The 22,836-nt window shown below is 45.9% G+C and overlaps 1 protein-coding gene across 2 annotated transcripts in view; it reads right to left on the bottom strand.

Moving 5' to 3' along the window:
• Positions 1-6,746: 6,746 nt before the first annotated feature.
• The window catches only part of GRIN2B (glutamate ionotropic receptor NMDA type subunit 2B), a 422,771-nt gene continuing 406,681 nt past the window's right edge, over positions 6,747-22,836 (bottom strand). For both annotated transcript variants that reach the window (XM_012774415.3, XM_076007641.1), the window contains 4 exons: positions 21,021-21,181; positions 19,017-19,204; positions 16,272-16,510; positions 6,747-13,842 (listed from right to left, as the gene is read on the bottom strand). In XM_012774415.3, coding sequence (XP_012629869.1) covers positions 11,974-13,842; positions 16,272-16,510; positions 19,017-19,204; positions 21,021-21,181 — 2,457 coding nt within the window. In that variant the 3' untranslated portion in view covers positions 6,747-11,973. The remainder of the gene's footprint in view (positions 13,843-16,271; positions 16,511-19,016; positions 19,205-21,020; positions 21,182-22,836) is intronic.

The following is a 22,836-nucleotide window of genomic DNA, read 5'->3' as shown; positions in this document are numbered from 1 at the left end:
AGGAGGTCTAGGAACTGCATCTTTCTCCAAGGAGGGGGAGGCAAAGGCAGGCTGGAAACTGCCATGTCTCAGAGCCTTTTCACATGGGAAGTAAGCTAAGAATGATGAAGGAATTGACTACTCATACTGCTGTGTGATCCTTTTCTTGTACCTGCTACCAAGAAATAATCAGAGCAAACGCCCTGATCATTGAAGGTGCCCAAGAGTGCCAGGAGCAATCTCATAACACAGTTGTTTTCTTTTCTGTGATCTGAGGTGTCCGGTTCTGTGCAGCAGGCTCCATGCTAGCCACTAAAATACAGTGGGATTGATTGTACCAGACTGGTTGGGCTCTGGTTTGGAAACGTCAGATACCATGCACGTGCTCCAGCTCTGCGCCCTCTCAATTTGGTGTCCTAACAGTGTGTGTTCTGAGGGCGGGCTGCTTGGAGCTGATGCAGGACATAGAATACCTCAAGATCCAAACACTGAGACAGAGAAGTAAGAGAATGCAAGAGAAGAAAAGTTAATGAAGGGAAACATAGCAGTAAGTGCCCTGGTTGACTTCCAATTGCATTCATGTTAAAGAAAGGTTACTTTTACTATTTGTTTTTCTCCTTAAGAGTCCTACCTGGATGCTTCAGTAGCCTCCTTGTTTCCTGCCTACATCTTGACGTTTTTCCTGCCCCTGACCCTGGGAGACATAGAAAGGAGAAATTATTGAATCTCCTAAGGCACTTACGCCTGTTCCTGTCCCCACCCCTGCTCACGATGTTTCCAAGAAGAGATGGGGGCACACGTGAATATGTCCGTATCTAAGTAACAGGACCACCTGTTCTCAGGGGGACTGGCTTCTGCTTCTCCATCCTCTTATCACTGATCCATTAACAGGACATCAGAGGACCACATGGATTCTGCAGGGGGAAATAGGACAGTCAGCAGGATAGCTAGGTGGTTCCATCACAAGGAAAATGCTCCTTTCAGAAAAAGCCTGGATATTTCTGTCAAACCTTGAGGTGCCAGTGATCCACAAGCCAGATAGGGCAAAAGAGAAAACAATGCCTGCATAAGATATGTCTGTCCACCTAGTTCTAAATGAACACTTCCATCGACCATCAAGTGATTGGCAATTCAGATTAGTTAAGGTCTTGTGTGTGTGCGTGTGTGTGTTGGAAAGCACACACGTGTAAGAATACCCATAGCAAATAGATCAAATTAGGTGCAGTGTGCTGTTCGCGTGAATAGGTGGAAGCAATTTATAAGTTACAGAGAGCACAACTCACCCAGAGGTAACATGGTGGCCTCATCTCTGGTTCGCAGATGGTTCTTATAGCTGAAAGGAGCATTAAGATAGCCCTTGATATCAAAGGAAAATAATCTATTATAATTAAAATGTGACAGTGACAAGGACTGTTAACTACACAGATGGTTCTGAATAGGATTGAGCTTTCAGGCGGGCATGTTTCGCTTTGTTTTTTGAAAAAGTTCCCTCTGGAACCAGGTAAGGTCGTAAAGAAGCAGGCAGCTAAGCACACTTGCACGCCTGGGGCCACTTCCCTGAAGCTGTGCTGCTGTCAGCTCTCAGAGACTGCCAGTCCCTTACTACTAGGACAGATGGGTCACAGCCTGGTGACTGGGATTCAGTGGCCAGGGGTGGTATGGATGAGTTACTCACCCCCTTTCTGCCCGGGGGAATAATCAAGGGTTTTTTGGGTACTGCAGTCCAAAGGGCCTGGACACTGGCTTAGGAACATGTAGCCAGACTCCTTGTCTTTTCCTTCCTCATTATCCTCCCTCACTTTTTACAGGCATTTGTAGGCAAAAAATTGACAGGAACGTTTCATGGGCAAACTGCCTAGAATTTTGGTCCACTCATTGGTCCACCAGAGATTGATGAGTGCCCTTCCTCATGAGGATGGCCGCCTTCCTACCTTCCCAACAGCTGTTACCTGATTATTCATATCATTGCTTAAAAAATAAAGTCTCATAATATAATCAGATGGATGTTGCTCTAAAATGATAACTGTCCCCATTCCCAGGAGCAGGACTATCTAGACCCAACAGGGTTTTCAAGAAGAAAAAATATCCCTCTAGACCTACATTTTAATTTTCACTAGGTATTTCCCAAGTTATCACAAGTTCTGCCCCATCTTGCCCATAATAATTCCTCTACCCCACTCTTGTCTCAATGAAAAATGGACTTCATTCACTTTTTTGAAAAAGAGACTTGTCACTGCCTGTAACTTATTTGCGTTCAGTTCTCTATAGTATGCTTTAAATTAGCACCCAGTGGCAGAAGATGCCTCCCATAGGAGATTAATTCATGGCCAATGACATAATGAGATTTATAGAGAAGGCTGGCCAGGAGAAGAAAAGGGAACAGTATCGGTTACCAGAGCAGATTAAGGAAAAAATTATACCAGCTCCAAGAGTTTCTTCAGAGGGACAGAGACTGACACCAATTAGAGGGAATGGCAGATTGCTAAGTAGGACCAAGTGGGGAGGGAGTGGGCAGACAGGGCTCAGGAAATAGAGGGACATAAGGGCCATGAGGTCAGAAGTGATGTCCCCCCCCCACCCTACCCGAGATAACAAATCCCCTCACATACACAGAGAAAGGAGTTTAGAGACAGGAATTCTCTCTGAGCCAGCTCATTCAAATCCTAACTTACTTTCATTTGAAATATTCAGAGAAGAGGTAATGTGCTCAATTACCCTAGCTCTCATCTTCCCTTTGGGAGCAGTGGCCCTGTGGACAAAGCCTCAGAAAGGGCAAGAACCCACAGAGCCCAGGAAAGAAAGATTATCAAGACAAGGTGGGGAGCGGCACAAACAGTCCCCCCAGGTGTGTCCCAGCACAGATACAAATGGGAAAGTGCCAGCATGCACTGTGATACATTGTCTCATTGGGCCATCATTCGGGGTCCATAAAGCTGTGTGACTAGTGAGACTAAATTGTGACCAGGTCCTTCTGGTACTGCAAGTGTTAACAATTTAGGAAGGCTACATATTGGATCAAAGGCAGATCAATCCCAGCATAGGTTCGGGTTGTTAGAGACTCGGTCTGAATACTGACGCGTCTGGATACAAGCTCCACTCAAAGCATCTGAAAAGCTCCTGGTACCTAACATTTGATCAATACCCTTCCAAGGTCTCTCCCTCTATCACTTACTTTTTGTGCCTGTAGTATTGCAAGTATACTAACCATAAAACAGTCACAGAATAATTTCAAAGTACAAAGCACAACTTAGAAAAATCGATAAACTTCCATTTGAAATACTAATTACCATGGAAATGTATACATGTGGCATATTGCTGTGATCATGTGTGCAGAAATAGAGAGATAAATGGTGCGGTTGGGATGAGGTTCATCCTTAGGTTTTACTGCAGATTCAAGTATCCTGTGGGCAAAACAAAGTGACTCCTTTCCAATTACAATTTATAATTATATCAGATATTTACTAGTGCCTTTCATATACAAGGCACTCTGTTAGGTGCTATAGGAGATAAAAAGATGAATAAATACCTGACCACAGGGAGTTTATGACCTAGCAGGGAAGATGAGTCATATAACCAAATAACCGTGAAATAAGATAGCCTGGGATAGTTGCCACTGGGGAGATATAATGAAAGTGTTATGGGAATTCACAAAATACCTAAAAATTTTTTCTAGATGGAAGATGAAGGAAAGTAGACGTGGTGGCTATTTGTTCTGGTCTTTGAAGACTTATATAGAGGGAATGGATATAATGCAACAAGAGAGGGAAATGGGAGGGAGAACATCTTGGGCAAAGGGAATAGTTTAAGGAAAGCCACAGTGGGGGAAAAAGTTGGCACAAGAAAGTTAAGAGACGAATGAGACTCAGCTTGTCTGGGCTATGGGACTCACACAAGGGCAAATAATGAGAAGTTATTCTTCCTGCAGATTGTGGCAAGTGAAGCCCACTGGAGTTGTTTTTTTTTTTTTTTAGTTGAAGAATGACATGATCTAATTTGTATTTAGGAAGTGAGTAGATCCAAATATAAAATATTGGAACAATGCTAAAAATCACTGAAATAATCTAGACTAGAGGGACAGGCCAGAATGAAAAGGAAGACTGGAAAACCTTAGGGGTAAGAATTAACAGGCTTTCTAAATGATTAGATGTACAGGATGAAGGGATTGGAAGACACAAAAGTGCCTAAAAAGCTTGAGTTTGGTGACACCAGGAATGGTGGTACCATTATGCAAAAGGAGGAACTTGGTGATTATGTTGGTTTGCAGGGATAGCCTTGGATATTCAGGTCAATATGAAGTTAGGTACCTGTTCAGGATACAATTAGAAATATGTGCATTAGGCTGAAGAGAAAGGGGTAAAGATTTGGAATTCATTCAGAGAGTCATTGAAGTCCTGGAAGACAGAAAGATCGTTAGAGAATTGTGGAGATGAGGAGGAGAAGAGTCAGGCTGAGAACATCAAGGCAAGGCAATGCCAAGGGGATGGACCAAGAGCAGGAGCCAGCAAGGTGACAGGACAAGAGAACTAAGAGTAAACCCAAAATGTGCCCCCTCCCAATGGTAAATTTAGGTTAACGTCAATGAGGCTGAAGATCAAGGAAAGGAAAAAAAAAAAAAAAAAAGGATGTTGGATTTTGTAACAAGAGGTTCATTGGAATATTGCCAGAAAGTAGTTCCAGAAGAGCAGTAGGGTATAGCCCAGTGATAGAGCCATGAGTATTAGGTGAGAAAGTTAAGACAAAAGTCTAGCCTTTTGAGAAATTTGGAAGTGAAAAAGATAAACAGAGATAGGACAGGACTTCAAGAGTCTAATTGGATTGAGAGATTTGTCTTTGGAGATGGCGGGGTGGTATGATTTGTTTTCTGGGATGGTTACAGGTAAGGATACAATAGAGTATTATTGGTTGGAGAACACCGCGGGAAAGGTCAGAGGGTGGGTATCAGAGCACAGGGAAGAGGAGCGCTGAGTTGGGAGGGAAGACGAAAGAGATGAGTGAAGGACAGAGACATGCAAGGGTAGAGAGGGGAGGGTATGTGAGGATTTTTCAATCATCAGATATCTTTTTGTGGCAACACAGTAGGAAAGAGTACCTGTTGAAAGAGAGAAAATGAAAATGAAGGGAAAATAAAACGAATTTAACAAACACTTAAAGAATGTGGCATGGAGTCAACATTAGAGAAATAAAAAAGATGTCTAAGATGAGTAGGGTTCAGGTGAGATTTGTGCTCTTTGGCATAGATTTAAGACCTTCTCTTTTAGCAGACTGGGAGCATGAGATGCAGAGTTAGGTAAGCAAGGTAGGTACAGGGAGAAGGCAAGAAGAGATTGCTGGTGAGAGTATTGCTGATGCCAGTAAACCCAGGGTTGGACCAAAGAGGGAAATCAGTGAAACCAGATGGGTTTATGGACCAGAACCGCAGAGGGGGTTTCAAGGAAGGCAGATAAGATATAGAAAATACAAGTTTGTGGTCAGAGGGAGAATTTCAGAGTTTTAGCTCCGGGAAGTGTAATAATGCCAAAAGAGGATCAGGCTTGGCCATGACACAGACAGCTAAGTGTCTGCAATGTTTTTTCAAATAATATAATGGATATCTTTGGCACATACCCTGAAACCAGCCAATATTAAACCTGCATATATAATCACACAGATTTATGCACACCTACTTATATATACATTTAAATATTTTACACTTATGCATTCATATCTTCTATATGAGTATAATATATTTCATTTTACAGTCTTGTATATTCTTTGTAGAACTAGCCCGGGGATATAGTATGTGCTCAGTAGACATTGGTTTAATTGAACTAACATATTTAATCAGAGCTTTTAATTTTTTTCTTCTGCATAGTTAACTAGAATCTGCTCCACCCCCTAAATCCGATAAAATAATTACCGATAAAAAGAGTTCAGGTTTAAAGCATGGAAACCAAATCTTTAAAATAACAGTTTGATAATGGGCTTAGTGTTGTGCTTCCTAATTGTACCCTTAATCTTCACACTGAGTTCCATTTCTTCTACCTTTGCCAGAACACAGATTCTATACCCCAGAGCGCCCAGGCTCTGAGGAATTCTCTTTGTCTTCTCTGCTGTCCACCTGCAGTTCTCTCCAGGGGCCCCCACCCTCATAATCCCGCCAGAGGTTATATTTTAAAGCATGAAACAGAGCCAGAAACTCATTGTGATGAGCTGATACGGAGAAACGAGGAAGGTTTCTAACTTTCCCCACTTATTCCTGGTACTGCTGTCCTAACCCATTACTCTTTGAGCAAAATTCCTTCTCCAGGGCAGGGGGGGATGGCAGTACTGACTTTCACTTAAGGTTTTCGGTGGGGGCTGTTGCCATGGGAATAGACAGGCTATTTATTCTAAGTCATAGCACTCACACGGCCCCTGTGTGATTGTGTCAATGTGGCTGGAATGGGATGAAGGTGGGGAGGATTCAGATATCCTGTGATTTTATGTATTACTGGAACCCCCCAATGACAGTAGAATCCTATATGTAGGTCACTATGAGAAGCTGTCAAACTAGTCTGCATTTTCATGTGAATATCTGGTAGGCCAAAGAAAGAATTGCCCCACAGGTCGACAGCTGGGAGTCAAGGGCTTCCTCAACAGTGAGCGTGTGTTTGGATAACTGGGCAGCCCCTGTGGAAGTGGGGAAGTATAGAATACAGACCAATCTTAAACTGGAAGATTAAGCAAACTGGGCCAGAGAGCAGAAAATTACAGTAACTTTTTCTGATACCATTAATTCAATTTTTTTCTTTCTAGCTGCCTCCTTAGTAACTTGTGATATCAGCTTCTATCTTCTATAGCAACAGTCCTAGTCCTACAAGTATTGAACTTAGAAATCCATAATTACACACCCATGTGACTGTGGATTGGAAATAGTTCCTGGCTAGGAGTCCTATTTGGGGTATCACGTGAGCCTTAAATAAAAGCAGGTGGAAATGGAATATGGTCCAAATGTCTCTACCTTCTAGAACCTGTGTATCCTTGTTCCCTACTCTGTTACTTAATGCTCTCTTCTCTCTCCCTCTTCTCTTGTATCATAACTTATTCCCAGGAAAAGGAATGAGAATTCTAGTGTAAATTAGGTGTTTAAATGTATAAATCCCTAATATGGCTTAATATGTCACCTTTCCTGGGATGACTTTCATTTAAATGACAGATGAGCAGCTCAGTGCTAAAGCAACAAATCTGTGTGGGAACCCAGGGGCTGGAGAGGGGTGGGGAATGAAAAGAAAAGTCTTTTTCAGGACCTTGAAATCACACCATGGACCCAATACCAAGTGTAAGGCCAGACCCACTGCAGGGTGACTGTGCACCTTGAGATGCTTCCCCTCCACAAAGAGGTCCTCAGACAGGAGGAAGAGTCTCTGACACCCACGTGAAGAAGGCAAAGGCTCTGCCATAGTGTTTAGTAGCCTACCGAGCACACGTTTCCTGTATGGCTTTGGGCTTGAGAGCACAGAAGGAATGGCCACAATCCCTGGAAACACCAAAGGCATTCATCAGTAACACTGCAGTTACATAGTTATGCGCACATCTGAATCATTCCTAACACTCCGAAACAGACATGCACTGGGTGTCAAGCAATGACAGGGCTTTTTTTTTTAGAGAGATGGCGATTAAAAGAATAAAGTGAGTTCTGGAATAGCTTTTCCAAAGGCTGTTGCCCAAACAATCTGGTTATTCTGTCTCTAAATCTTGAACTAACTAAAAACAAAACCAAAACAAAGAAACCCTAGTTCTTAAATGAGATGTGCAGGTGACCAGCACTCTGCAGAGAATTCTCCCTCGGGCAATGCCTGATGGCGGCGGAAGACTGGGTGGATGATATTCACTTAACTGTATGGACGACTCCTATCCTATCACATTACACATGCGTTTTGGCACTACTGACACCAGCAACGTTTAATGGAATCATCTGGGATTCCCCCCATCACAACATGGCTGTGGCCAGTACAGGGGAATGCACATTAAGGGTGTTTCCCGCGTTCTGGCTGAAGGTACACAGTGATGAATTTTGAAATAACAAGTCACACTGTACACGCATCACTCTGAAGGGTGTGCACATTCTTGACTCAGGCAAATTCAAGATTTTGGAGTGGGATTACTGAGGTCAGTGGAAATGCTGAGCTTTAAACGTTGCCCCTTAAAGGAGTGACACAGGACCACACCCAGCAACCCACTTCTGCACTGGAAGGGAATGACAGAGGCACGCATGAGACAAAAAGCATGGATTCTGAAGAAAATGGGAACCGTAGGTGCTCCTGAGGATATCTGTGGAATAGCACAGTTTTGGGTGGATTGGGTATTGGTTCCCACCTATCTGTGATGCAGACTGGGCTGACTTCTGAATTCTTCCTCATGCATTTCACTGGCTTCTTATTCTGAAATTCAATAACATCTAGAACTTAACAGTGCTCAGCCTTTCCTTTCTTTGAGCAGACCACGAATATCTTACTTGGTCCCAATGCAAACACCTAGTTGAAGAGAAATGACCAATTGGGGCCAAATATGGGTCTAGAAAGATGAAATTATCTAGCTGACAGCTTTCATGATGGGAAGATAGGAAACAATAAGATGTAATATGCCGGGTAAATGGACTTGGAAATTTCATCCCGTGGTAAGGAGACAGAGGCTGCTACCCTCCACAGAGCCAACAGTCCAGTGAAAGAAATTCTATTTGTCTTGTTAACCCAAGGTCAGGTTTTGAACACCTGGCTTGAGGCCAGTAGTACCTTCCTGATGGCAGTAATGAGGACAAGGCAAACACAGAACCACCACTGGCACCATGCCTCGCATGCCCACCCCCTTCTACCTCTAAAACCAACGGCAGCAACTTTGCTAAGGGGATCATCCAGCCACTGAGTTTTAAGCGGATCTGGTCATCTTTTCTAGAAAAGCATGCGAATTTGTAAGACAGGTGTCTGGTGCTACCTCTCTGTAATATCACATGCTTCAAAAAGTAAAGTTAGTGGACATTTTCTGGGTGTGCCTGCGGTGCTGATTTCTAAGGGGTGGACCAGTGGGAGGGTCAGTGCCCAGTACTGGGAAGAAGAGCCTCAGATGACTGAGCTAGTTGTTAAGCGTCAGAGGAGGTTGCTGGGAGGTTTCTCAGGACTGAACTTCCTGAAATCTCTCAGCCACACCAAGAATGGGAGGTTCATGTGACCTCAATTCTGTTTTAAGCCCTTTTGGGACTCTTTCTTGCCCTAGGTACTGACACTGGGAATATGGTGCCACCAGCCTGTCTTCACACGGAGCACGGGTCCCTATGGTCTACCTAGAAGATAGCAGTTAGACCCGGGGTTTGCTTAGAGCCAGACGGGACCCTCTGCAAAGCCCAGGTAAAAATGCACTGACATTTTTCACTGACCAGCAAGAAGACTGGGCCGGGGAGGGGGCATGGACACAAATCCCTTTCCCCTGGCTTTTTCACCAAAGTGGCCTCCATTCGCACTCACTTTCCCAGACATCCTGAAGCACGAGCCGTACAAAACAATTTCCCCTGATGGAAAATGAAAACCCGTAACAAAACACTTTCCCCCTCCTGCCCATCCCCACCCCACTCCCTCCAGCCCGACACCCTGAATACTCACAAGAGAACACTTTATCTATACAAAATTAATTAGAAAACAAAATATTTACATATGAAATAAACACCATCTTGATTTCTGTCGCCAGTGGGGACTGAAAAAGACCCCTTGGTTCTAGATTGCTGTTCGCTAGGTTAGTTGGTTTGGCTTTTTTTTTATTTTATTTTTTTATTTTAAAGGGGTGAGGTAAGAGGAAGATGAGGGGATGAGCCCCTGACCCCCGGACAGAGTCGGGGCGAAGCGGTGTTTAGATGGCCCTTCGCCTTCTTCCTCCTGGAGAAGCCTCACGCCCTCTGTCCTCTCCCAAGGTCTCTCCTTGCATCTAAGGTAAAGCACTCGTGCCCTCTCTGCCAATCTGTGAGAGGTTCAGCCCCTTGCCCCCGCGTCCATTTCGGAAAGAAAACAGAGCTTTACAAGGCCTTCAGTTGGCTTTAAAATGAAAGATACTGAGGTAAAAATCAAGGAGGAGGGTGGGGGCAGCAGTCAAGGGCAGGGATGAGGAAGGGTCGCGAGTCAGGGCAAACGGAAAGGCAAAGAGCAGCCCTGGAGGGTGTGACTTGAAGAGACATGGCAGCTTCCTTCCAGAGGAGGATGAGCACCTTTCTGGTTTGTGTGTCCCGTGTGCAACATGGCGGTCCTGCAGTCAAGCTTCCAGACAGACCCGGGGCTCTTTGGACGCCACCCTGTGCAGGGGAGGAGGGCAGGACAGTGGAACTGACCCACAGAACAGCCCTACCCCAAGTTTCAGGACCAGCAGTGACAAATATTCATTTCCCTTCTCCATTTTCCAACTTTAAGTGAAGGGGGCATCATGCCTGCCAGTACCCTCATCCCTGGAGTTTTATACATATATGGTTTTTTTTTTTTTTGCTTGAATGATACAATCTGAGAGGGAAAGGAGGTATTGCAGGAAGGTGGAAGGGCCTCTACAAGAGTGTTCGCTCTGGGCTCAAGTCACATTCCCGGGAAGCCAGGCCCAAAGAGTTGGTGGAGAGTCCCTCCCCGCCTCAATTTCCCCCTCTTCCAAGTCTCTTCCCTTCTCTCTGAACCTCCTGAGCTGCACTCACAAAGCTGAGCTCATTTCTCACAGCTGTCTGTTCCATAACAGTTGTAATCAGTTCTGGGGGGAAGAAGCCTGCTCTTCTAGCTTCAGGTTAAGTAAGAAGGGATCAAAGCATTGAAAACATCCCCCTCTCTCACTTACCCTACCATGAATGACTCCTTTTCAAAGCCTCACCTAGCTCCTCCCCAAAACCTGGCCGGTTGAGGGTCTAAAAGCTCAAGAGAACTTTGCAGAATCTTTCACTCCCAAGTATGGGCAAAATAATTATGGCTGTTTCTGTTTCCCTTTAGCCTTCCTGGAAAGTTCTTGGCCCAAACTGGTCGCAACTACTGGCACTCACTGAGGAATCATCGTTGTGCCTGCTCTTGCAGGACTGCTTACCACCTTCTCTGCCTAGACCACAGAATCTTCTTCATCAAGAACTTCCATTCTCCTCATTCAGGAAGGGTGAAGGGGAGACAGCCCGAATTCAGGTACCATGTGATCATCTCTGTTTGTATATAAGCCAAAGCAAGCACATTGCTTACGGGTGTTGCAAGAGCCAAGGTTGCCTTCTCTATAGTAGGAGGCACCTGAGTACACGTGTGTGCAAGTGTACATGGCTACACACACACACGATCCACATGCTTTTGCCTCCAATGCACCATGGGGCACTATTATATGTACTTTCCAGTTTGTTGAAGAATCCACCCATCTACCAGTGACTGTTTGTTCCAGCTCACCACTAATGAGTCTCACAGAGTGGAAGCAAACTTTTTTTGGCTTATATATAAACGTGGCCTGGCACCCTCTGCTTGGCACACAATCCCAAGACTGATACCATCTAAGCCACGAGAGTTGCCAAAGCCTCTTTTCAGTCACAAGCAGCACGCTACACGGTCTCACTTGAATGCTTTTGCTTCCTCACCTCAACGACAAGAGCAGTTGGGGAAAAGCTACCTCTGTGCTCACGTGGCCTCCTTGGGTTCTCCTAGCTTCACTCAAAGTGGGTGGCAAGGAGCTCTTTGCCTGCTAGGAGGAAGCCCGCATGCAGCACCTCCTTTTTCCACTCCGGCCTCCCCTGCTGGGAGGGCCGGTTGCGTGGCATCATGGGAACAGGAATGGCTGACAGATGGGGGAAGGAGGAGAGAACGGGGAGGAGGAGGAGAGATGGTGCTGGTCACCAGGGTTGCCCTCCGTAGGAACCAGAACTCCAGGATCCCATAAATAAATTAAAACAACAAGAAAGGATCAAATGGGAACCAAGTTCACCCCCGTCACCCTCCGCGCCACGCGCCCCAGCCTTACCCTCCCGTACCCACCTTAACCTCTCTCTTCCCTCACTCAGACATCAGACTCAATACTAGAAAGTTTCTCATACACATGCCCATTGCTGGAGCCATTGAAAGCCCTGGGGTTTTTGTTGTTAGGCACACAGGGGTTGGACTGGTTCCCTATACAGATGTCCTTCTGGAAGCGGCCTGGCACGGCCCCGTGAAGGGCCGAGACCACCGGCTTGTTGGTGACAAGGGCCCGGAAGTCCGGCCTGGCTTTCGACGCCCCCGCCACCGTGGGCTGCCTGAAGAAGTAGGATTTGCTGCCATGGAGCAAGCACTGGTCGTCCCCGAAAGTGGGGATGAAAGGGTTTTGCGTGACCCGGTCGGGGTAGAGCGACTTGCTGAGCATGTAGCCGCCGCCGCCGGGGTTGTTGTGGTGGTGGTGTCCGGCAGTGGGCACCGAGGGCTTGCTGTTGGCAAAGGCGCTCTCGCCGGCGGGCATCTCGAACATGTGCGCGTAGGGGCTCCCATCCATGAAGCGGCCCTTGTCTTTCAGGCTCACGCTGCGCGGGGCCAGGGCGGCCTCTTCCTTCTGCAGGTCCACGAAGGTGTCGTACGAGTGCTGCCGCCGCAGCTTGTTCCGGCTCTTCTTCTGGGCCTTGGAGTTGGTCGGGCTCTGCGGGTACTTGGCGCCGGAGGCGTTGGACGCGGCCGCCGCCGGGGCCGCCGGCTGGTCCAGCTCCTGCAGGGAGTTGTCCTCGCTGATGTCGTACAGGTTGCCCGCCTTCTTGCACGCCTCGCAGCGGATGCACGCCTGCCGGCCCGAGTTCGGGCCCGGCGCCGCGGCCGCCGGGTAGTTGTGCAGCTTGGACGGGCAGCTGCGGCAGAAGTTGCCCGCGGCGCGCTCCTCCCACTCCACGTTGGTCAGGTTCTTCTCCCAGGGCGCGGGGACGCCGCCCACGCCGCCGTGCTTGTCGCCCGCCGCCGCCGCGTGCTTCAGGTGGGACCTGTTGCCGCAGGGCCCGCCCGCGCCCGCCGCGTCGCGCTTGAAGTCGTCGCCGCGCTCCTTGTAGATGTCGGTCAGGTCCACGTGCTCCCAGTGCGGCGAGTTCTCCTTGGTCCGGAACTGGTCCAGGTAGAAGTCGCGCAGCCCCTCCTTGTCCCTGAAGTAGCGCTTGTGGTCGGGCGAGCGCGGCGGCCGGCGGCGGTAGGCCAGCTCGATCTCGTCGAACTCGCGCCGGGACTTGGCCGAGGCCGGCCGCTTCTTGAGGCTGTCCTTGTACTGCTGCTTGCGCCGCTTGGCCGCGTTGCCCTCGATGTTCCCGTAGGTGACGGTGTGCGTGGAGATGTCCGACACGTCGGAGCGGATCAGGTCGTCGTGGCCGCCGTAGCGGTCGCTCTTGAAGGAGAACTTGCCGTACAGGTCGCTGAGCTGGCCGTGCTTGGAGGAGGGCAGGCCGATGTCCAGGGGCTTCTTGCCCGCGGGCCGCGGCTGGGTGGTGAAGGGCGGGTTGTCGCAGTCGTAGAGCCCGTCGATGGAGCTGGCGCTGCCGATGCTGTGCGGCCGGTGGTGGTGGTGGTAGTGGTCCTGGTACACGTTGCTGTCCTTGAGCTGCAGGTTGCCGAAGGTCCTCTCCACCTCGCTGATGTAGTCGCTGAAGAGGTTCTCCTCGCACGGCGGGTTGTTGTAGGACTTGCAGTCCGAGTGCGTGAAGCTGCGCCGGTGCTCCGAGATGTCGTAGACCGAGGACTCGCGCCGGATGAAGTCCAGGGCGCTCTGCGGGGAGCCGTTCACCCCCGACAGGTTGGCCATGTTCTTGGCCGTGCGCAGCAGGCGCAGGATGTTGGAGTGCGTGTTGTTCATGGTCGCGGTGGGCGAGTTCATCACGGACTGGCGCTCCTCGATGGCCACGCCGTGGATGCAGCTGTAGATGCCCTGCGGATGCGAGAACAGGACGGGCCGGGTTAGGGCTCCCGAGAGGCTGAGAGTGACCACATAGAGAATACCCGCACCGCCCACTGCCCGGCTGCATAAGAAGGGGTCAGGGAAAACGTGAAGCAGGCAGCCTAATACCCTCAGAGAGATGCGGCTAGAAGCTCGCCTCCTTGAGCCACCCGAGTGTAGCGAGTTTCATGGAACCAGCTAAAGTCGGTGATCTGGCCCCACAAAAGAGGGGGCCTGGCCTTACCAAGCACCCGGAGCCGACAGACTGGAATTGCAAAGACGCAGCCTTTCTGCCTCAACTCCACCACCGACCTACCTTCGGTTTCCTTTCTGTGCCCAGATTTTTACATCTTAAAAATGAGGCCAGGATATCAATCCATAGCAAAAAAAAAAATACTGTCAGCCTCCCGGAAATAAATGGCAATGCTCTATAGATGCTGAGGTTGTTCTGCCCTGGCTGGCCACCCTTGGCCGGCAGCAAAACACACGGGGGGCTCAGTAGCTTCCAATTGCCACTCTTTCCCAGCTCTGACAAATTTTGAGCAGCTTTTAGAATTTTGGTCACCAAATAACAGCTGAGCAATTCTCTTCTTGAGCCAAGCATGAACAAAATTCACAGAGAGAGAGAATTAGGAAGCCCTGGGGTCAAAGAAGGATTTTTCTCCTGCTGTGTTCTACACTGTGGGAGGGAGGAATTGGGACAAATACCCAGTACTAAATAGGAATAAATAACTCCCTTGTTGAATTCTCTCATTTGTTCTTTCTTTGGCTCCCATTTTCCTTCTTGTACTTTCTCACTCACTTAATATTATCGTAAATAATTAATGTCTTAACAAATTAGTATTGATCCAGCACTCCCTGCATGTAGCTCCTTGGGCAGGGCTTTGAGGAACACTGTCCAGGGAAGGAAATGGCTTGGGTTCCTGGAGGGCTCAGTATGTTCAATTCTAAAGTCAAGACATCATACCGCTCACATCTTGCTCCCTGACTTGGGCAAACCTGGAATTTTCTCCCTGGCAAGGGAAGGTATTTTAAGAGGAGGTTGTTCGTATTGTGTCTTTACAACAAAGGGGATTAGTTTGGGAAGGAAGGGAAGTTGTCCCAGTAGATGGGGAGGAGACAAGAGAGGTTAGAAAGGGAATGGCCGCTGTATGGGAAAGAAGAAAGGTTTAGAGGAGGTGAGCTTCATTGTTCCACAGAGCATCAGCAAGATAGATCTTTTAGGTATGATTATGCTAGTTGCTTTCCTAGTCCTTCCTTCCAACCCTTCTTGATCAAGGCTAGGAGAAAATGCCAAACATCTTTCCTCTACAGAGGCATTAACTGCGTCAGAGGGTCACGAGTGGGATTTCTATTACAGGTCACCAGCTCCCATTGCTTTTGGCATCCACGTGAGACCTTAGGAAAGGGCTACACAGTGGGACAACCTGGCTCAGGGACCATAACTACCACAATTACACCTTCCTGCCCTGATGCTACTCAGTGGCCTGAATTAACTCACAGCCAGAGTGGAAATGGAGAAATTGTTGTCTAGCAGTGAAATGCTATAGGAAAGCGATCAAATGATGAAAGAATTTAATGAGAAATCCATTTTCTTACATAACTCCATTTGAGTTGAAGTTGATCATATATGGATTGTGGATCTCAATTCTTAAAGAATATTTGAGTTCAACTCTCATGAATGAGTCTCACAACTTCATTAACAAAATCAAAAGAATCCCAGTTGTTTGTTTTTTTTTTAAAGAAACTCCTCCCTGTGACCTTCTATTCATATACGAAACTATGTTCCTAATGTCTAACTTTGGGCTAGAAATGAAGAAGAGAGACCTGAATAACGAATGACCTAAGCATTATGCTCTTGCTCCAATTAAAGAAGTTTCTGGAATGTAAATTTCTTATGAGTCACCTTATTTCTGAAGGTTCTGTTAAGCTCTTTAACTCCTCATAACCCACATCATGGCTAAAACACAGAGTGGAACATTGAAATCACCAATAATAACATACCTTGGTGTATGTTAGAATAAGAGAAATAATGTAACATTTGATTATTTAAATAGAAGTGTGATTTTTTTAAAAGGATTAAATGATTAATGCAGCCTATATAGAATTAACTAATGGTGATGAAAGGCAATTGGTAAAAAGCCAAACTTTCCATTTTGATAGATCTGCCAGTTCTTATAGAGAACTGAATGCCCGTACCTCACACAGGAAGCTGTTTCTGAAGGAAATATAGTATCACCCATTTTTTTGAGCCACTTGAAATTACATCACACAAAACTCCCGAGGAAATGTACGTGCTTTGGTTTCTTGCTTTCGCAAGGTAAGACTGGAGTTAGTGCCCTCTCGGGTCTCTCTGCCTTACACAGTGCTTGGCTAAGCTGTCTTTAACAAGCGGTAGGCATTTAAATCAAAGCACTTACTCTGCTGATGGAGAAGACCATGCCGGGCTTGCCAGAACAGACACCCATAAAGCAATGCCGGAACTGCCAGTAGAAGAGGTGTTCGCAGATGAAGGTGATGAGGCTGAGCGCCATGGCCGCCCCCAACATATAGAAGACTCCCGCCATGTTGTCAATGTCCAGCTGGCTGCTCATGACCTCGTTCTTCTCATTGTGGCAAATGCCGGTGAGCCAGAGAGCTTCTAGCTCTTCCATCTCCCCTGGAGACAGAACAGAGAAGGAAAACAGAAAGAGACAAGGAGTAGAGAAAAGGGGGAAAGGGGGGTGTTGGGGAAGAAGGAGAAAAACATGTAGAGAGAGAGGGACAAAAAGAAAGAAAATGAACAGAGAAAGATAACAGTAATTTTGTTAATGCCATTATATATCAATTCATCAACGTACTCGATAAGTATTTGATGAAGACTTAATGTGAGTACTGTAGGTGATACAAAGACACGAGATGTTGCTTCTGCTGTCCAGTATAAGTTGGTATGGAGAAAACCAATACGACAAGCGATGTGCAGATAACAAGAGTTCAAAGTAGCGAGAGTAGTTCTGCAGATGGCATGGCTAGTGGGTTTTCATGAATCGTGGACGTGGAGGTGGGCCTGGTGGATGGGTGAATTTTAATTTACATTGTGCTAGAAGGCAATCCAGGCAGCAGGAATAGCATGATCAATGGGGAAACACAAAGCTTGTTTAGGGAAAGGCATGCAGAACAGCTCAAACAGAATAACAGTAGGCAAAAGAGCTGGATAAAAAAGATTGATGCAAGAGTGCTGAGGACCTGAGTATCAGACTCAGTGCTCTGCACTTTATTTTATAGACAGTGGGGAATAACATAATCAAACAAATGATTCCGAAAATTGCTCTTAAAATTGCGCAAAGCAGATTGGGTAGGGAGAGAGGGAGACAGAGAGAGATTGATTAATTCCCTAGGGCCCCTCACATTTGCTGATATCCAGTTTAGAGGAAAACATAAATATAAAGAGCTAAGAGGAGTAAGTTGGATAAAATTAGACCACCAAATTCAGACCTGCCTCCTTTTAATATTACGTAAGGATGCTTTGATTACTTCAATTCATGTAAGACTTCAATAACCTTTATTCCCTTCGCTAGATACTAGGAAGTAGAAAGATACAAAACCCAGGCAAAAGGAAAATAAAAGAAACCATGTGTGCCAGAATGCATCCCATCATAGACAAGCAACATCCTGAAAACCTCATGAAGAAAATTGCCCATTCCAATGGTTTCAGTTTGGTTAAACATCTGAACTTTGTTGGCATCATCTGACTAAAGCTTTGGTAATTTTTGCACGTCATCTCTGCTGCTGCTCTTCCTGATAGACACAGGGTCTGTTATTGCCTTTAAGTGACAGCTACACTAAAATTACAGGAGCTCTTATACCAACATGGCTTGTTAACACTCCAGCTAGGATGCTCTCCTCTTTCCAATGTTAATCCAATCACTTTTTACTCATTTCCTTGATCAAACTATGATTCCCCTAACTAGTGGAGCGGCCCACTTCACCCGGAGTCTGAAAATCCACCTGTGGCCGTCTGCTTCTGATCGCGTCCCTACCAGCAGTGCCTCTGCAGACACAACTGAGAGAGCCACTTGGCTGATGGCCAGAGGAGCCCAGTGGACTCAGGCTGCTCGTCCGTAACTGGATTAATCCATGTGAGGCTAACAGAAAGAGTCAGTACTTTGGGCAGCAAAGCGAAGAGGGATACAGAAGACAGGGGTATAATGAAATAGGAGATGAGATTTTCCCAAATCAAGTCGGCTGCTCAGTCAGCACCAGGGTGACACTGGGGAGTGGCTGAGGGTGTCTGCCTCTGAGGCTGTCTAGTCTCCTGCAGCTGAGAGAGCATGACAGAAGAGAGGGAAGAATGAGTAGAGGGTCACAAGCTTATTTCTTTGCCTTTTCTCTGGGCTCATAAAGAGCAGAGACCTTCTACAGTTCCATCTACTGTGTTGGCCACACGTGAGATGACTGGTTGGAACACTTAATACCAGGCTTTCCCCATTTATCCCTGAAGGTTTGATTATAGCCTGCAACCCAGAAACATACCGCCTTGACAAACTACGTTAATCCTCTCCCCTCATCTTTCACCCTGTTATGGGTTGAAAGATGTTATACTATCCCCCTAAAACCCATACGTTGAAGTCCTAATCCCCGGGACCTCGAGATGTGACTTTATTTGGCACTAGGAGCATTGCAGATGCAATGAGTTAAAACGAAGTCATCCTGGAGTAGCGTGGGCCTCTAATCCAATATGACGGGTATTATTAAGATAAAGGGAAATTCAGACACACACAGGTACAGGTACAGGGGGAAAACACGTACACAGGTAGCACGCCAAGTGAACATGAAGGCAGAGATTGGGGTGATGCTTCTACAAGATAAGTAGACGCTAGGGGAGAGGCATGAAAAGATTCTCAAAGCCCCCAGAAGGAACCAAGCCTGCAGACACTTTCATTTCAGACCTCTAGCCCCCAGAACTGTGAGGCAAGACATGCTGTTGTTTAAGGCTCTTGGTTTGTGGTCCTTTGTTATGGCAGCAATAAGGAAACTAATATATATCCCCCAAGACTTCACAATATACCGTGGAATGCTTTTCTAGAAATGCACATGTGAAAGAGATGGAGAAGGAGAAAGGGTTGGTGTTTTGTGCTGGGCGTTGGTAGAGGACAAATGGGCACTTTCCCCTTTCTTTCACTTACCATCTCCAAAGAGCTGCAGGATGGCAAGGTCCACCTGGCGCTTCCACCCAGAGTCTTTCTGGATGGCGATGCCATAACCAGTGGAGGCAAAGACCTTGCCGCTGCCAATGGTCACCAGCTTGCAGCCTTCATCTCTGCCTGCCATGTAGTTCAGCACTGCTGCATCATAGATGAAAGCATCCAGTTTCCTGTGCAAGAAGGAAGCAAACAAACAGAATCCAGCGGAGGAATTTCAGAACAAAACTACCTATGGGGCCATTAACACGAAGCAGTAGGGTTCCAGCAAACTACTGGGGGAACTGGTTCAAAGTAAGGTTTGAGTGGGAACTCTGCCAGAATCTAAAGCCCAAATCCCAGGCTGTTCTTTATGAGATTTCAGGTTGAAAAGAGAAGTTCTTTTCCTCCCACTGGGAATGATGAAAATGTGAGTTGGGCCCGAAGCCAACTCATAAACTGTGTCTGAAAAGGAGAAGGAGTAAAAAGGAATCAATAAAAATAATAACAGAAATAATGAAAAGTAACCACCACAATGATAGCAACAAATAGCATGGGTTAGATTTATATAACATTTTTCATTTCTCAGTTCATTACAGTCCAGAGTGGGGATAAGTGTAGGTGTATGTGTTCCAATAGACGTGCAATGCTATTTTTGTGGTCAGAAATGTTCCAATATTCTGTTATGCAGCACAAGGAGAGAGGTGAGGGTTTGGGATGGTGGTGGCACAGGCTTACGTGAGAGCAAAAGTTTGACACTACAAGAGAAAGTAACATCTAGAAGAACTCAGACGTCTCAAATTCCTGAACATATGAGAACCTCATTTCATGTATTGCTCTTTGCAAGGAAGGAACAGATAGGAAGAGAGGAAGACTAGGAGTAGGGACAGGAAGGCACGAATCAGGGTTAAAACCAAGAAACAGTGAAACCTATCAAAGGTAGAGGAAGAAATTCAGATATAGCCATGCAAGTGATAGCGAGGTCTGTAGGAAAGAAAAGCATGCCTCACCCCCTTCACTTTTATAGGTTAAGTTTTGTTCCTCCTTCAGAATAATAACAAATAAGCTCCTCTGGCATGATAAGAACATTTTATGAAAGGAACCTTATAGAAAGCTCTGATATGATCGAGAACTGTGAGAGCACAAGGGGTTAGACTACCAAAAATGGTCCTACTCCTAAGCTCAAATCTCATTTTCTGAAATCTCTGGTGACTTTATTTATGGTGATAAGATGGAATCTAACAGCATTTTAAGTAACCATGTGTCTCGGTGGCTCTTCTAGGCCTGGAGCTACAGGGGTGTTGCGAGGAGGTCCAAATGTTGCTGCTTATCATACAACAAAGGAAATGCACGAGACCCTCTTGGCCCCCAAACGCCAGCATCTACAATGTGCAATTATCAATCGTATTCCATGGCTGTAGCTTTTGGAGCCCAGATGAACCAAGGGCCAAGGGTGGCTGGGACTATGCAAGCCAACATGTTTGCAGTTCGCAACTCCTTTAAATAAACAAACACTCTCCAGAGTACAGAGCTGGATCACAAAGAACACCAAGAAAGCCTGAACTTGGAAATCCATTGACACATTCTTCTAAACACTTTTCACACATTTTTCCTTTTATTTCTCCCTTGTTCCTAAGACATCCAGAACCGTCATTTTCACCTCCTTAGGACAAAAGGTCTTTATTTCATACGTAACACATGAACCTCATCTTGGACTCTTCCCCCTACTTTTACATCCATATCACTTCTGTTTTATGGTTACAGTAACACAAATAGGAAATGATTTGTAAAAAAAAAAATACATAGAAATAAATAATAGCATAGGAATCTTTGTACACTGACCTGAATCATACCATCAAATTCAACTTAGAAATCCATCAAGAGTAAATGAAGTCTTCTTTGATTTAACCTTTTCTGGCACCAAGCTTGGCAGACTGGTACCTCTGATTCAATACATATATAATAAATGTGAGAAACATACGAAGGACTCAGCTTGGAAGCAGTTCTTACCCTGTTTTCAAGGAGAGCAATGCGTCATCTACACCCCTCTGGTTGAACTTTCCCATGTAGGCATGCATTTCTGCGTAGTTATTGCGAATGTTCCTCTCCGTGCTGCCATTGGGTACAGTCCCAAAGCGAAAAGGGGGTGAGAAGTCATTAGGTCTCTGGAACTGGAGAGAGAAAGAGAGAGAGAGACAACAGTTTAGAAAATGTGAAGAGACGTTAAGTTGGCATTTGTGGATTTATACTGGAAGAGACCCAACTATAATTCACCAAATACATTAGCCCTCACTCAGGAGCAGCAATTGCTGTCTGAAAGTGGATTTCAATTCAACTCAATTTAATACATATTGTTGAGAGATTTCTATTTGCCCAGCCCTGACTTTAATCTATAACTCTCTGTGTTCCTTTTATGAATACTGCACAACGCCAGTAATGATGGGCCAAAAAAGAATGTACTGTTAGCTTAACTGCAGCAGACTAGTCACTTTTATTTCTGCAAATTATGTAAAATCTGTATTCGGGCTTCTTAATTTAAGGGCCTAAATATATTATCATTGCATTTGTAAGGCTACAGGACCTTAGTGAGGTGAGTTATGTTGTGCTCCTGAAGATAATTTGTTGAGTATCAAATAGGTTTTGCTAAGAAATTTTCTCTTGCCCTTCCCTGATGCACTCAGAGCTCATATTTACCCCACATGAGTTTAGGATAAATTGTAAAATCAAAGACAATTTTAATTATATTCCTCCTCTTGCTTAAGAACAGAGAGTAGAACTCCAGTCCGAGCGTAATAAAGTGAAATCTCTTGGATGTTCACCCTTATTACATCAGCTTTATTTCTGGCTATTACCCTGTAATGAGTGAGTCTTTATGTTGCTTCCTGAACACATAATTTGTTCATTTGTATCTTCACAGCTGCATACGGTCCATCTCCGCAGCATAAACTCATCTTTCTCTCTAGTCCAATTCATGTCCTTCACTTCAAAATATAACTTAGGCTGGGCACAGTGGCTCACGCCTGTAATCCTAGCATTCTGGGAGGCCAAGGCGGGTGGATTGTTTGAGCTCAGGAGTTCGAGACCAGCCTGAGCAAGAGTGAGACCCTGTCTCTACTAAAAATAGAAAGAAATTAGCTGGACAACTAATATATATATATATAAATTAGCCGGGCATGGTGGCTCATGCCTGTAGTCCCAGCTACTCGGGAAGCTGAGGCAGAAGGATTGCTTGAGCCCAGGAGTTTGAGGTTGCTGTGAGCTAGGCTGACGCCACGGCACTCACTCTAGCGCAGGCAACAGAGTGAGACTCTGTCTCAAATAAATAAATAAATAGGAGGAAAAAAAACCACACAACAAAATATAACTTAAAACAATTTCTTCAGGATACTTTCCGTGAATTCTTTCTTCCATCTAGTCTCCCCAAAAGTACCTGTCAGTACTTATTGTTCTTGGTTTAGATCTTGTAATTCATAGTACAAATTCAATTACTCTTGAAACGGGCTGGCTAGGGTATGAGAGCTAGTCTCTGAGGTAGTTAACGAGTTCAAGCTCTAGATGGAAACAGATAAGGAATTTTGAAGACCAGCCCTGCCACTTACCACTGTGTGACCTTGGGCAAGTAATGTAAACTCTTTGGGCATCATTTCCTCATTTGTAAGAAGGAGACAATTAATGCCTAGCTTTCAAGATTGTTGTGAGGATTAAAAGATAGAATGTATGAGAAGTGCTTGGGACAGCACCTGGCACACATAAGTGCTCAATGTTTCCCTAGATTCTTTTTCATTCGTGTCTATATTCTGCATTTCCTAGTAAATTTCTGGCTCTC

The sequence above is a fragment of the Microcebus murinus genome, chromosome 10 (assembly GCF_040939455.1).
Source record: "Microcebus murinus isolate Inina chromosome 10, M.murinus_Inina_mat1.0, whole genome shotgun sequence".
NCBI lineage: Eukaryota > Metazoa > Chordata > Mammalia > Primates > Cheirogaleidae > Microcebus > Microcebus murinus.
The sequence above is the reverse complement of the archived record's forward strand: the minus strand, read 5'-3'. Positions and strand labels throughout refer to the sequence as shown.